The sequence below is a fragment of the Podarcis cretensis genome (genome assembly GCF_951804945.1).
Source record: "Podarcis cretensis genome assembly, chromosome: 7".
NCBI lineage: Eukaryota > Metazoa > Chordata > Lepidosauria > Squamata > Lacertidae > Podarcis > Podarcis cretensis.
This window is the reverse complement of record NC_137176.1, coordinates 44,844,401-44,859,295: the sequence shown is the minus strand read 5'-3', so window position 1 is coordinate 44,859,295 and position 14,895 is coordinate 44,844,401. Positions and strand designations below refer to the sequence as shown.

The 14,895-nt window shown below is 39.8% G+C and overlaps 1 protein-coding gene across 1 annotated transcript in view; it reads right to left on the bottom strand.

The window, feature by feature from the left end:
- Positions 1-14,895, bottom strand: part of LAMA1 (laminin subunit alpha 1) — an 87,386-nt gene that overhangs the window by 5,984 nt on the left and 66,507 nt on the right. Inside the window, exons 45-60 of the mRNA XM_079982830.1 lie at positions 14,261-14,404; positions 12,570-12,703; positions 12,112-12,262; positions 11,577-11,701; positions 9,585-9,735; positions 8,945-9,089; positions 6,592-6,733; positions 5,900-6,014; positions 5,530-5,700; positions 5,167-5,318; positions 4,458-4,643; positions 3,591-3,753; positions 3,128-3,240; positions 2,283-2,472; positions 1,706-1,864; positions 446-599 (exon numbers count right to left, since the gene is read on the bottom strand). Of these exons, the coding sequence (XP_079838956.1) occupies positions 446-599; positions 1,706-1,864; positions 2,283-2,472; positions 3,128-3,240; positions 3,591-3,753; positions 4,458-4,643; positions 5,167-5,318; positions 5,530-5,700; positions 5,900-6,014; positions 6,592-6,733; positions 8,945-9,089; positions 9,585-9,735; positions 11,577-11,701; positions 12,112-12,262; positions 12,570-12,703; positions 14,261-14,404 (2,395 nt within the window). The remainder of the gene's footprint in view (positions 1-445; positions 600-1,705; positions 1,865-2,282; positions 2,473-3,127; positions 3,241-3,590; positions 3,754-4,457; positions 4,644-5,166; positions 5,319-5,529; positions 5,701-5,899; positions 6,015-6,591; positions 6,734-8,944; positions 9,090-9,584; positions 9,736-11,576; positions 11,702-12,111; positions 12,263-12,569; positions 12,704-14,260; positions 14,405-14,895) is intronic.

Here is a 14,895-nt window from a genome sequence, read left to right as displayed (position 1 = left end):
ATTTCAGGTACACCAGATAAGAATCCATTTTATAATAGATGAATGCCTTTAAAAAGTGGCTCAGAAACAGCTGTCGAGACAGGATGGGTTACCTCCTGACACACTTCCAATGTAAAATAATGGCTAAGTGGCTTGGTTTTGTAGGAGAAAGTATAAATTAAAGCTTCCTCTAAATTTCACTATATCATAAAGCTTTTACTTGCTCCATGGTTAGTAATACAATTATTATTTTTCTTTCTGACCAATAAACAGTTACTTGAAATGTGATTAATTAAGTAATTATGTTTCAGAATTAAGCAATAGCTGTTTACATATTATTAGTAGGGAATCAGCAAAACTGGAGCAGGGGATCAATACAGGAGTGGAAGTGTAGAATAATGGAATATTACTCTATTATTTCATTTTTGCTTGGGGAAAAAGGTTTGCAAAATAATCTGTTGCTTACCAAGGGCAGCAAAACCACTTCCATCAAAAAACGTTCCTTCCTGGGCTGCAACGTAACATTTATTCACAGCAAAATTTGAGACTGGGCTCTCTTTGTCCATTTGTTTGCTATTAATGGTTACTCCACCAATGCATGCAGGGATACTGTGAGTAATCTGCAAACAATTCAGTGTCATGATTAATGCAGTACATACATCTCACACACATACACACTGCAAAACTTACTGCTTCAGAACTGTAAATCACTGAAGATCAGGGTTAGTAACACAGCTGTGAGCACATAAAAAGAAAAGAAACAGCATAAATGCACATAATGTGTGTCCAGACTGTAAACAAACCAAAGTGCCAGGGTGGTTAGTGAGCCAGACCAGCACTGAGGAGTCCAGGGTTCACGTTTCTACTAAGCAATGAAGGTTGCTGGGTAATCTTGGGCCTGTCACAGTCTCTAAGCCTAGCCTACTTCACAAGATTGTTGTGAGAATAAAATGGGGAGGAAAACCAGATATCTGAGCTTGAGCAAAAGGCAGAATAAAAAATGTAATAGATAAAAACAGATCAATAATCCTACTTTTGGGCTGAAATGTGAATTTCTAAATTAAACTGAATCCTGTTATTAGCTCCACAGCAGGAAAAACACATACACAATACAAATACCTACATTTTTTCCTTGATGGCTACTGAAATAGAGGGAGAGGGGAATTCAGAAAACAGGATGTAGGAAAGAGTTAATTCTCCCTTCTTGCCAGCACCACTGCTGGGATAAAAATCAGACCACCAGAAGTTTATTTAATTTAAGAAATAATGTTGGGAGCCCCCACCTGGTTACAGGATACATTTTTCACTGTTCAGAAATGTCATACTGCTTTTGTTATGGCTATGAACAAGCTCCTACTTATTGCAGACACAGTGAAAGCTGAAGCTGCTTCTTTCAGACACTGATAAACTTTGCAAAGCTTAGGTAGAAATCACTGCTCTTGCTATTATCTTTCTAAATAAAATAAAGATTCAAAGGATTTGCATACTTTAAACACATTCAGACCTAAGAGGTGAGAGGGATGAACGATGGTATAAAAGCACCAAAACTTCCATGCGGCTGATATCAACATCTGATATTGACAAGTCATTGGTGTGCAACGATTCCTGCACGGATTTTGTGTTTCAATGCACTGCAAATGGTTGTTTTCTTTCAGAATGCTGTTATGCAGCCTGATTTGCCTGGCAGACAATAGACATAAAGGACAATTAAAGAGAAAAAGCTTACATTTCCCATTTTCTTGGCTGCATAAGCCGAGGGTAGTCCCCCTAGGTACAGCTTCCCATCCACATCCAATGTGTTTCCATCTCCCGGAACATTTACAGCTGCAGATTCCTGCCCATCAACTATGACAACACCTTTCCTTTTAGTATACTCTGTCTTCACCTATAAGATAAGATACAATATTTGTAAGATGACACCAATAGTTAAGACTAGGAAACATCCAATTAAGAATAGGGTTCCATATATTGTGTGGGACGAGCATGACTATTTTAAGTTTTCTGCTTCTTCCAATGCTAGACATCAATGCAATCTTTATTTACTACATTTTTGCAGCAAATTATTGCCTTTGGATAACTTAATGCACAGTGCGTTAGTAAAGAAATGCAAAAGCTACCATGCATTTAATGGGAAATTTATTTTTATTTTAAAAATACCAACATGCAGATAATGAAAAGTTCTGAAATAGTGCAAGAGGAGAATACTTAATCGGGAATTATTTTTCCAACATAAGAAAGTATGCGAGAAAGGCAGGAGACCCAGACCTAAGACAAGGCTGAATGCAGGCATTTGGCCCACCTACCGTATGCCATTTCCCATCACTGACGATTGCTCCATGAAAGGCTACTGCCCGACCCTTTCCAAGGTCAAATGAAAAATAAAGCTTTCCCCCTTGTAGCTGAAGGGCTGCATAATCGACCTGCTTTTGGTGAGTCATGTAATATATCAGGCCACTAGAAGCAAAAGTCCTGAGGTTCAACTGCACAGAAAGCCTAGGGGAGGAAACATGAAATTGATCAGAGCTTGGAAGCCAATAGAAACCCCAATGGAAACTGTTCTAAGCTCTCCAGAGGAAGAGATTGGTGCAAGTATGGTATGCCCATTATAAAGAAAATGAAACACCATCACATCTATTCTCTGCTTGTGGCTAGAGTGCCACAGGTAAGGAAGGAAGGTGAAGGCAGGTGGTGTGAGAACCAGTAAGGAAGGGAAGTGAGGTAAAGAAGAGGAAGGTGGAAACAAGACAAGAGTTAGTGAACATGAAGATAAATGGCTATGTTCTCAGGAGCTGCTGTTGAACCAACCAATCTTCCACTGAGGAAGACGGAAGATTCTGAATCCTGCCTGTCTCCATTGAGGGAGGAGCTTTCCTGTGGAGAAGGACTGCCCTCCAAGTGTCTCTGGTGCATAGACTTTAACACACCCATACCCTTTAAAACTAACTGCTTTAGCTTATCCCAAAGAGAGATACATACTTGCCTAACTTTCATACAAATCAGTGGAATTAAACCTTTCTAAATGTTTATTCAATAGCGCCCTGTGAAACCGGAATGATGGCCCATCTCACATGTTGTTAGGCATTTTGCATGTTTAAAAGCGCCATTTAATTTTTTTAAATTACAATTAATCATAGCAAAATATACCTACTTTTTTCTTACAGTGGACTGATTGAAAAGAAGCATCAAGTGGCTGTTCCTTGCAAGGCCAAACTGATGAGCGCCAGAAACATACTTCAGTATTTCATCCTCTGCACAAGGTTTCTATTAAAGAAAACATTAGTTAAAATCCCACCCCTTGCATCCAAGCATTGCTTTGCTTAGTTTTTCACCTGAGTGCTGATGCCTCACAATATATAAATCACAAGTATAAAATTCAAGCAAAGATAACATTATCAGAACCCAGGCAGAAATGACACAACTTTCATCTTTGCTAACAAGAGCTGTAGGTTTAGATCAGGGCTGGGGAACTGGATTCAGAAGTGGCAAGCCCTTTGCAGGTCATTTTGGCACCCTGCTTCTCCCCCCCCCCCTTTGTCTCTCTTAACACCTCTCATATTTCCAGGTCAGGTCTTGCCATGGAGGAAAAGGCTGATTAGATTTCAACCACATACTTTCTTAATTTCTGCAAGAGGCCTGTAAGAAATTGGCATCATCTGCATCTCAGGAAGGATCTCAATGTCTTCTGGCTGGATGGTAGGCCTCGGCCTCTCCCAAAGGAAGCAGCTATCCATATCAACACCTTCATACCTCACTGCAGTGGTGAAATCCAGAAGTCTGGGTTTTAAAGAAAGAACAATTTATTTATTTCAATGAAACACACAAGAAACAGAGCCACTGTTAACAGGTCCACTGTGCATACTATGAAAGCGCTTATAAAAACTCCCTAGGTGAAATTCAAAAGAGCCCTCACGTTTATTGACACTAGTCAGGCATCTCCACAATTACGTGTTTTGGGTGCAACATCTACAGGTTTTGCCTGTTCTCTGTTCCACCCAGGACCCATCCTCTATAACAGTCAGCTGTGATTCTGGACTTCGTTGCAACTTTAAACAAAGCAAGGCAAAACTTGACACCTGCATGTTTTCCTGTGACGTGAATGCCAAGTGACACACATCTCCACCAGCAAGCAACCGTTGTACCCAGAGATTACTTGCAAGCAGCTACAGAGGCGCAACATAATCTGCTGTATCATTATCTGGGCAAAAAAAGGCCTTAGGAAGAATTTAAGGTTTAAGGCTAAAGCAATGGAAACAAGGACAGCAATCTAATCAATTTGATATCATTGTCAAAGAACTATAGCTATGGATTTGTCCATGTTAACTTTGGGTCTTCCTGTGTGTTTTATTACTTCTGGTTTCTTAGCTTTAATTTATAATTGTGTTGTGTACATTATCACTTTCATAGAAGCCACCTTGAGGGAGCTTTGGCTCTGAAAATAAAGGCTGTACATGAATATTTTAATTAAATAATAAACTTACTCCATATTAAATATCAAGTTGGTTATACAGCCATAGAAAGAGCCTGCCATCTTTAGTCCTAAAATGCCTTCTCCTGCAGGAATCCCACCAATGAAGAAGTTGGATATATTCATTGGCCTAGTTTCTGCCAATGGACCAAGCCTAATTTCAGCAGGGCTACTTTCATCCACCTGGACAGTTATAATCCTGGAAAGAAGAAGAAAACACCACAAAGTGAACTATTATCCAATTAAAAAAATGTCTGATTTAAGAACAATAATAGTGAAGAATCAACAGTAAATGAACCAGAAATAATGGTGGTTCTCCTATCTTGCAGTCCTGATTGTGTGGCAGACCAGGTGTTTTCAGTAGCATTCCAATTAATCTCTAGCACTAATTCAGTTGTAGGTGTCTCATAAAACATTGGATTTATATGTTTCTCCATCTAATAAATAAAATAGCTAATTGCGTGTGTACTTCTTGTATCAGTACTTGGCATGATTCTCCCTGGTGGCCAAACTGTCTAGCAATTTCAAGGGAGCATCCATGCACAACTTAATCAGAGGCTCTGCAGTGTATGCAATTACCATATAAATCACAACTTCTCCATTAACTGCAGAAAAACACAACTGTGGTTATTCTACTGAAATAAACTAAACTAAGCCAGTTCTTTAGGGAACATGGTAAACTTGACAACAGGCCTTAATTAAACAAGTGATTCAGCTTCTACCTCTTATTCCGAGTCAGGATGACCGAATGTTCTCGTCCATCGCTGTAAGTTCCATTAGCAGACTCAACGAGGACCTTTCTTGTACTTGCTCTGTCCCCAGCATTGACATGCACTACCAGATGGCCATTGACCAACATGATGGAGAAAAAGGGCTGAGAAAGATGGAGAAGATCAAGTTCAGCTGTTACTCTCTTGCTTACTCCTTGTAAACTGTGCTGCCCAATCCCGATTCTGCTCACCCCATTCCAATCTGAGTTGTGCTCAACAGTGTGAGCATCTCTGCTTGACTTTGGATGACACCACTAGGGAATGACTAAGAAGACACTTGAGACCCAAGAGCTGAAAAGATGGTTGGATGCTTACCAGCTGGGCTTGCCTGCGCCTTCGCTTTTCAGCACCTTTGCTTAGCCCAACGAGGATGATGCCGCTGGCATTCTTTGTTGCAAAAGTGGCCATAAGTTCTGATTCTGCTGACAGGGGTTTGGGCAGCAACTCAATATAGCCATTGCTCAAGATACTAGCACTGTGTATGGGCTATTTGCAAAAGAAGAGAAATAAAATGAGCGAATTAGATCTTTTATCTGTCAGAGACATAACAATGCAGGAGTTGATTATCTGACAATTTACCAACATTATAGCATCCATTATAGTATCAGCAGACACTGTTGATTGGTTTTTCCAGCAACAAGTAGCAATCAGTTTACATTTACCAAGAACTGCCTGTGTGTCCTACCTCCAGAATGCAGCCTTTCCTCACACCATATGAATTTTTAAGCAAATCAAAAGTGGACCGGGATATTTCTAAGTTCTTAATACATCCCACGTATTTTCTGCTGTTAAGTCCTTTCCTAAAAAGAGAAAATATTATTAGGGGGGGGGGGACATTGGTCTATAATATTTAGCTCAAAAGGAATGGCTGTGTATATCCAAATTACAGAAAAAGCAAGCACACAATGAAAACTAGTAGAGGGAAACAGTTACTGGATGCATTCACAATCATTTTTAATTCTGTCCATAAATTAAACCTGACACAGGGGAAAACCTTTTCTTCCCTCTGTCCCTGCATCTCTTCCCAGATTCTCAGAAAATTCTTAAAAAATGTCAGGGCAATTTTCAGTTTGGTATTGGTATTCAGTTTGCAATATGCTAGGCAGAAAAGAAGGGGGGGGGAATGAGTGTATTTATATAGATTGTGATGCATTCATGTTTGTTTTCTTAGTTTGCTTGCGTTAGTTTACTAAGAAAAACAAAAGCAAAAACCACAAAATAAAACACTATATAAAAACAAGTAAGGAGTGCTATGAAGCCTGGAGTTCAAAGCAAATTAGGACTTCAAAGGAACCTGGGACCCTGCATTTAAATACTATATGAGAAAGTTCAAATATAGGAAGATCTAAGTGTATAACTCTTTTTATTTAAGCCTACCTTACTGCCCTTGACCGCGGTAACCCGCCAATGTAAATAGGATCCTTATCGGAACGATTCAGGTCTGAGGCTGCACCAGGGGATATTCCTTGCTTGGTTTCTTTAGAACTCAGGTTATAAGCATCCATGACTGCCAAAATCCCTGAAAGGGTAATGAAATCAGAGATTAGCAAACAGAAATATCTGAGATTTTGCTATGCTACATTTGTTACGACTCAAACATTACAGCAAAACATAATAGTAACAGGATATCATTTTGACAAACTGCTTTACTAATATGAGTCTAGATATTTTACTGAGCTAATCTAATTCTTCTATGAAGGCCCCTTCCTCATTAAGGAAAAATATGAAACATATGGCTTATATGCTATTTTGGACACTATTTCCACAACAGGTAATAGCACTGTCAATTTCCAAGTTTTTCCAGCCTTCCTGATTCAACAAACACATATGCAGTAAATTTCTCATAGGTTCATGAACCAAAACCTCCTTGGGGTGAAATCCAACAATGTATGTCTGCCTGCAGAATGAACACAGCTGACAGAATGGATCCTGCTTTCTCCATAATTCCCAACCCCAAATTATTCTGGAGGACTGAAGAACTCTCCAGAGCAGATGAGGGAAGCAGGGGCAGGAGATGGGAGATGAAAGGGAGTTAAGAGGATGGGGAGGAGCTCTTGCACAAGCAGATGTCCATTCACTTGACCCTGGATGCCATTCCTTATTTATTTCCATGTTTCACAAGTCAAGCTCTTTGTGAGCAATGGTTTCCAGTCACTCCAGTTGGATAGTGACTGTGTAAAGTACTTCTGACACTGTATGGTTATATGGTTGTGAATCTTAAAGGGCTAATCTCAGTTTAAATCCTTGCCTTGTTACGCAGTTGAGTAGAGACCTCCACAGAAAACAACTATATAGATTCCATGCTGAAGAATCTCACTGTCTGAAATTTACAACCTGATTTGTCGCATGGTTAAACTGATGTAAGGACATTTTAACATTAATCCAAAAGATCAAAGGCCCGTGGAGAATTCAATTAAAGTAAACAAACCTAAACAGGTCTTTTGAATGTGTAAGTATTTGAGCTTATATCTGAATTGTCAACTGTCAGGCGCTGACATCAGCGAGAACAGAACCAACCAGTCAAAACAATCTCCCACCAAGGAGTAATAAAAAAGAAGTGGCAGCATTATACAGAAAGTGACCTTCACTGGTAAGTCAGATCAATGTGAACAGAATAACAAAACAGCATAAAAAGTAGAATCCTATAGCATGAGACCGAACCTCCATCTAGACCAGCATCCTGCTTCCTGAAGTAATCTGGGAATGTTACAACATGTCATCGCATAGCAGCAGCCAATGGAAGACCCATTATATTTGGTTCCTCTAATCAAATATTATCCACTAGTTGGGAGTGGCTCTCCAGGAGTCTATCCCAACCAGAGGCGCCAGCTTAGGAGATTGATTGGTGGTGGCCAACATCTCGTGCATGACATCAGGACGTTGGGAGGAGCCAGGGAAGGAGCTGAATGTGGTGGCCATGCAGCTTTAATGGCAAGTGGCTCCCTCTCTCCCCCTGGTGCCACCACCAGCGGGAGGCTACTCCTTGTGGCAGGAGGAGGAGCTGCTGGCTACTGGAGTTGCGCTGTGCTCGGCTCCATGCTTTGCCTCTGCGCTTTTTGGACATGGGGGCAGCCCCACCCCAAAAAAATATTGGTTCCCCCCTAAAAGGGCTCAGCCCCCAGCAGCTGGTGCCACTGATCCCTGCCCAACCTGGGGTTGCTGGGGATTGAACCTGGGTCCTCCTGCATGCAGAATGGATGCTCCACCCAACTAGGGGTCATCATCTTGTTCACACACACACATATGCTTCTTGACTGTCACTTGGAAAGTTTCCTGTCCCAGCACAAGCCCATTTATTGATTTACGTTATTCGCCCTAATGTACAACAAAGTGCATTGTCCTCATAAAACAATTCTCAAAAGCTAAGAAATGTTTAAGCTTCTGCACTATATTGAAAATTAATTCACAGAATACAGCTTTTGTCACTGTTGCTGATACACAGTTCCAATAGATCAAGTAACTTCTCTAAAAGTTGGATTAAAAAAAAAACCATAAGAAAGAAGTTATAATGAAGTCTATTTGGATTTAGCTAAAAACATGCTGGACATTTGCATGAAGCTGTGGCCTTTATTAAAACAATGCAAGTTAAATCACCTGAGACTATTATTTCACCAGAATCATGGAGACAGGAATAGTTTACTTTGCTTGGGTTTCTCTCCATTTGGCTATCTGCTAATAATTATAGAAAGAGTAAGCATCTGTTTTTTGCAGCCCATATGTAACATTTTACCTTCTTTTTTGTTTCGGGTGAATGAAATTTTATACCATGTTCCATTATTGTAGCGGCTTTCTGTTTTAAGGGTAAGAGGACCTGAACCAAGATCAACAGTTAGCTTAACTTTGCCATCCACAAGCTCCAGAGACAAGAAATCCCTCTGCAAGGATGAAACAAAAGTCAGAAAATAAATAAAAGCTCTTTGGTAACCTCCTCTCCTCTCAATAAGCTTAAGGCAACATACAATATAAAACACCAAGGGTGGTATCCAACCAACCTGATCCTGCTCAATGAACTTCCCCCCTCATCTCCCAGCATGTTCCATGTGCCCTTCCCAAATCTACTGTAGAGGGTTGGAAGAAACCCAGAAAAGATTTAGGGGTGTGTGCAGAGGGAGGAGGGTGGCAGTTCCACTGTGCAAGAACAAGTTAGTTGGATCCTGCCCAAGATTTTATGTATGCCTGTCAGGTGGAAATAAAGATTCTATATGCCTTTAAACAATGGTTTTCAACATTCAGCAGAAAATCATAGCACTATATAAATAGTCAGTGCCACTTTTTGTTGAAAAGTATATACAATCACTAGTCATTTCCACAGAATCTTTGGAAACTACCGGTCTAAATAGTGCTTTTAAACACTGGGTGAGTTTTCTTACTGTGCCATTAGAAGTCAGGTACACTAAGAGCCCATTTGGCGAGAAGGTGCTGAAAAATACTATGATTTGGGTCACAGTGGAGCGAAGTGACTTCTCCACCACTGAATATCCACTCCCATCAAAGTGAAATGAAGTGTCTTCATCCTGTGGGCTGCAGAAACAAACAAAACATTTAAATGGTTCCAGCCTACAGAAAAGGAGTCGCTTTCTTGTCAAGAATGGAAACTCTACCCACAGAACCTTAAGCTAATCATTTTTATTTAAAAGCATTTATAAATCATTTATTTTAAAAAATCCTCTAAGCAATGCACATTACAAAAACTGGGCATTTTCAGCTGTTGCCTCTGTACTGTGGAATGCTCTCCTCTCGTCCACATATAAAGCAGTAAGCTTCTGCTGCTTCAGGCATCTTGTACAGATTTATAATTTTGCCCTGGCTTTCCCTGATCTATGGAATCAGCCCATGTTTCAGGTGTTTGAATTCCTGTTTTATGTTTTCATATGCTGTTAATAGTACTGTTTTTTGTGTTGTGGGTCACCATCCTATTGTATTCTGCAGGGTGTGATATCACAAGTTGAATTCCTCCGGGTTATCTAAGTGATCTTACAGACCAATACAGGGGGAAATTTGCTTGCTTAACTTCAATTAACTGACACAATTTGCCTACCATGTTAACCAGCCTGATAAGCCAAATTGCAAATTGCGGGCATATTCTGAAATAATTATTATGGTAAAATCATCAAGCGCAAAAACAGAATATATACATTCCAATCTTCCAAACTGCTGTCACTGATTTACTGGATAAACACTCTCAGGGAAAGTGGCTCAAGAAATCAAGCCATAATTATAAGGATTGGTCTGATGATATTAAAACATTTCTAAAATAGTCCTGCATCTCCCTCTGCTGGTTACAAATGATACCTACCAGGAATCTGCAAAATAAAATAAACATTTTTTTGTCATATACAGTTGTTAAAACATGAATAATAATAATAATTAATAATAATAATAATTTATTATGTGTACCCCGCCCATCTGGCTGGGCTTCCCATATTTGAGAACTAAATGAATGTAATATCTGATGCTATTTTATTTGAGAACTAAATGAATGTAATATCTGATGCTATTTTAAAGCACATTTTCACAGAGAACAAATATACATGCATGGAAAAACATCCAAATCAGAGTTTAATCATGGGGAATGTGCTCTGGTTGCAAAAGTTCCCTTGTCTACTTCCTAAGAGTAGCAGTAGTAATAGATTATCATCCCCTTGTCATGTAATCATAAGATCACTGTGAGGTAGGTTAAGTGGAAAGATAGTGACTGGCTGAAAGTTTGCTTCACGACTTGTCTGGGGATTTGAACCTAAGTCTTCCTGGTCCTAACCACTGCCCCATGCCTTCTCTCATTTACACCAGTTTCCTGTGACTTTCAAACTCAGGCAAAAAATCCAATCAGCGGTAACCACAGCATTCTGCCCAACAAGAATCAGAACACACTGTTTAGTTTTTGAGGCATTGTTTTTAGCAGGAACCAAGGATTGCTCAGTTTGCATATCATGGCAAATTATAGTTACCACAAGCTAGGAAGTGGGTGAAAAAAATCAATCTGCATTTGGGGCGAAAGGCGAAGTACAAAACCAGGAACCCAACAGCCATCCATAGTTTGGCTGTGATGAAGCACATGTACTCCCTTCTTTTCATGTGGATTCTGTAAAATGGTAAGAAGGAGCTTCAATATGCTCACAGGAAACGATGGCAGGCAACTGCACCAAATAAAAGCCCCAAGGAGTTTCTACAGTCATGGTGGTGTGGTTTGGAACCTGGACCCAGCCACACAAAAGATCACGAGCCTTTATACGAATGAGGAGCAAAGCAGGAATGCCCAGCTCAACCAACCATCACTCCTGTGGAGGAGCTGTATTTATGCAAACATGCAAGAAAACTCCTGTTTTAATTACAGATTTCTATAAACTGTTTCAAGTTCTCACCTTCCAAAGCATCCATTGCACTTGCCTTCCCTCTCCACATAGTTCCAAAGTCCAACAGATTTGCCATTCAAGGATGCTTCCCCCATGCATCCCTTAAAATGAGTAACCTTAATGGCAGGTGATTTCTGTTACAGAAGAAGCACATTCACCATGAATGATAATAAAAAAGGGAATTTGACATTTATCCAGATAAACAGCAATCCGTGGCCTAAAGTTGTAACTTGATAATCAGGATAAATTGTACTAGGCAAATAAGAGCATTACTGATACGGTTATTCATAATTATATGTGTGCAGGTGGCTTAAAATAAGAAGAAAAATACAAAAATGATATCCACAGTCAACCAGGGGCACAATCCTACATTCAGGATCTGCCAGCTGAGAAGCTGCATGATTTGGAAGAAATGCTGCTAAACATATCTCCTGTCATCTCTGAATGTGTGGCAATTATTGTTCATTCATCACAGAACAGAGAGTGGAAAGCGACAATAATGAACAATAATGAAGTATTACAGCATGGCTATTAATTTTTTCACCTTTATTTGTCCTCCAAGTCCACCAATAAACATGAGTGTTGATTGGTTTACATCCAGTACTGTAGCTGTCCCAGATGAGGTGGCAGTTCTCATAAAGGGCTTCTGAGAAGCGTTTGCCTCTTCTACACTCAGAGTGCCAGTTCTTCCAAACCTAATTATCACAAATAATAAGGGGATTAAAAATAATTATGCATGCTTAACTGCCAATCTGTGTTATATACTTATCACTAAAGAAAGAACTGCGAAATTTTCTGAAATTAAAAATGGCTACATTATACATGGTTGACAGCAGATGCTCTCATCAACCCCAATTATTTGGATGAGTTGTACTTCCCAATAAAATAATAATAATTCTCCTTTAGACAGTAATTATTTCAGGTTTGGTTTGGTGACTGTGCAAATCTGATATTCCCCTAGGGTTCATTAATTACATGTGCTGCACACCAGTTACATCTTACCTTGTAGCATGTATTCTGTGCCATTTGTTGTTGTTAATGGAAAAGTCAGGGTATTCCAGCCTTGTTGATCCAGAGCCCATATCCCACAAAAAGGCCACCTTCCCACGTCGCATCTCCACTGCCATGAAATCAGCCTAAAAAAAAGGTTGCCAAAACACTGAGAGAATGCCCAAATGGATAACGTTGGTGAATGTCAGCTACTAAAAGTCAGTATTTGAAAGCATTGATCAAATCCAAATGAGACTTGGTTCACATCTTAAATAAGCAGCAAAGTAACGCTTTACAAAGGGACGCAGGTGGCGCTGTGGGTTAAACTACAGAGCCTAGGGCTTGCCGATCAGAAGGTTGGCGGTTCGAATCCCTGCGACGGGGTGAGCTCCCATTGCTCGGTCCCTGCTCCTGCCAACCTAACAGTTCAAAAGCACGTCAAAGTGCAAGTAGATAAATAGGTACCGCTCCGGCGGGAAGGTAAACGGCGTTTCCGTGAGCTGCTCTGGTTTGCCAGAAGCGACTTAGTCATGTTGGCCACATTACCCGGAAGCTGTACGCCGGCTCCCTCGGCCAATAAAGCGAGATGAGCGCCGCAACCCCAGAGTCAGCCACGACTGGACCTAATGGTCAGAGGTCCCTTTACCTAACACTTTACAACATTGGCCTATATGGGAATGATTCTCTGAGGGAAACTGTGTGTATCACTTGACCTCACATTGTGGATTGGGCCATTTCAAACAAAGCATCATGACCCTGCTCAAAAAAGAGGGGCTTTAGTGGCATGGAATGGCTAAAATTGGCCAAACACTGCAATAAGTAGTCACCACTTGCATATTAATCACTTGTACAAGAATACTGAAAATAAAATTAGCAATCTGAACACATGCAGATCACACTGAGTTTCGAGAAGCCAATGGTTCAAGAATTCAAGACACACACACAGTGTTAAGTGCAACTTAAACACTAAAAAAAAACCCCACAAAAACCTCTTTACAGAATTTTGGGGACCATTAAACTTGCTATGTGCAAATGAAGCATTCAAGGAAAATAAAACTAACAGTGCATTTGTAAGGTGTGCCGACAATACAAAATTATCCAAGCTTAATTATCCGAAGGATTGTTTAATTGAAGATACAGCTGGCGCTCCCAGAAAGTAGTTGAAGAACCGATGGTTATTGTATAAATGCTAACCACTATACAAAAGAATCCAAATTAGCTGTAAGCAATCATGAATGCTATTAATGTCAGGAACAGTATCTTTCCATGTATTTCATACATCATATGATACAAATTTAAGAACCCTTTGCTTACCACTGCTATTTGGACTATTCAAGAGCTTACATAGATACAATATCAGTTTTGTATGATGCACTCTCCTTCCCTGGAGGGTTTTCAGCAGAGGTTTATACATCTGTCATGTATAAACTAGTTGAGATTCCTGCATTACAGGGGATTGGACTAGAAAACCCTCAGGGTCCTTTACAACTCTACAATTTTATGGTTCTATGTTCTAATGTGGATTAGAATCCCCATTTCACCAATGAATGACCTATCACACCCAATAGCCATCTAGGTATAAAGGGAGAGCTAATAGGTTTTACAGTATATGACCAGAACACTTGGTCTTTGGTAAAGAGTTTCCTACATATAAAATGAAGACTTCAGTTGCCATATAAAATGTTCTAAATCCTTCTGCTTACTTTACCACTGCTACCCAGGTAAAACAGGAGGTTATCAGGTTCAGTTGTTTTAACATTTAATGTTAATGTATTATAGTTCGTAGACAGTATCTGGGGCTGATAAGCACGAATGCAGTCTCTTTCTGCAGACACAGCGACTTTAATCTGAAAAAAGAGGAAAAAATAAAAGGCAAGGTTGGTATATACGTTGTACATGTCTTCAGAAATGGTCTGTCAAATTTAAAATTGTTTAGACTTGCCTCAGCCAATTAGTTTCTAGGATTGTGTCGTATTTATAGTATTAATCATCATCACCACCATCAATAATGGTGTTGTTATTAAATAATAAATAATATTAATTAAATTTTAATTTTAATGATGCAACTTTGAGGCTTTATGGAGTGCAGGGCCTTTATATATAGAAAAGCAACAAAGAGTAAGAGATACAGACAGACGGACGGACAGACAGACAAACTGACAAAGAAGCATTTTTGTTACGTTCTGATCCAGGAATTCTAAACATAAATGGGACACCTGTACACTGTGATCTAAGAAATTTGCTAAAGTTCTGTTTTGCCACTGTAGGGTCAAATATTTTACAACAGCTTGGTAAGGAACCAGGTAAAATTGTTGTAGGGGTCAGTTCTGCCAGCTAG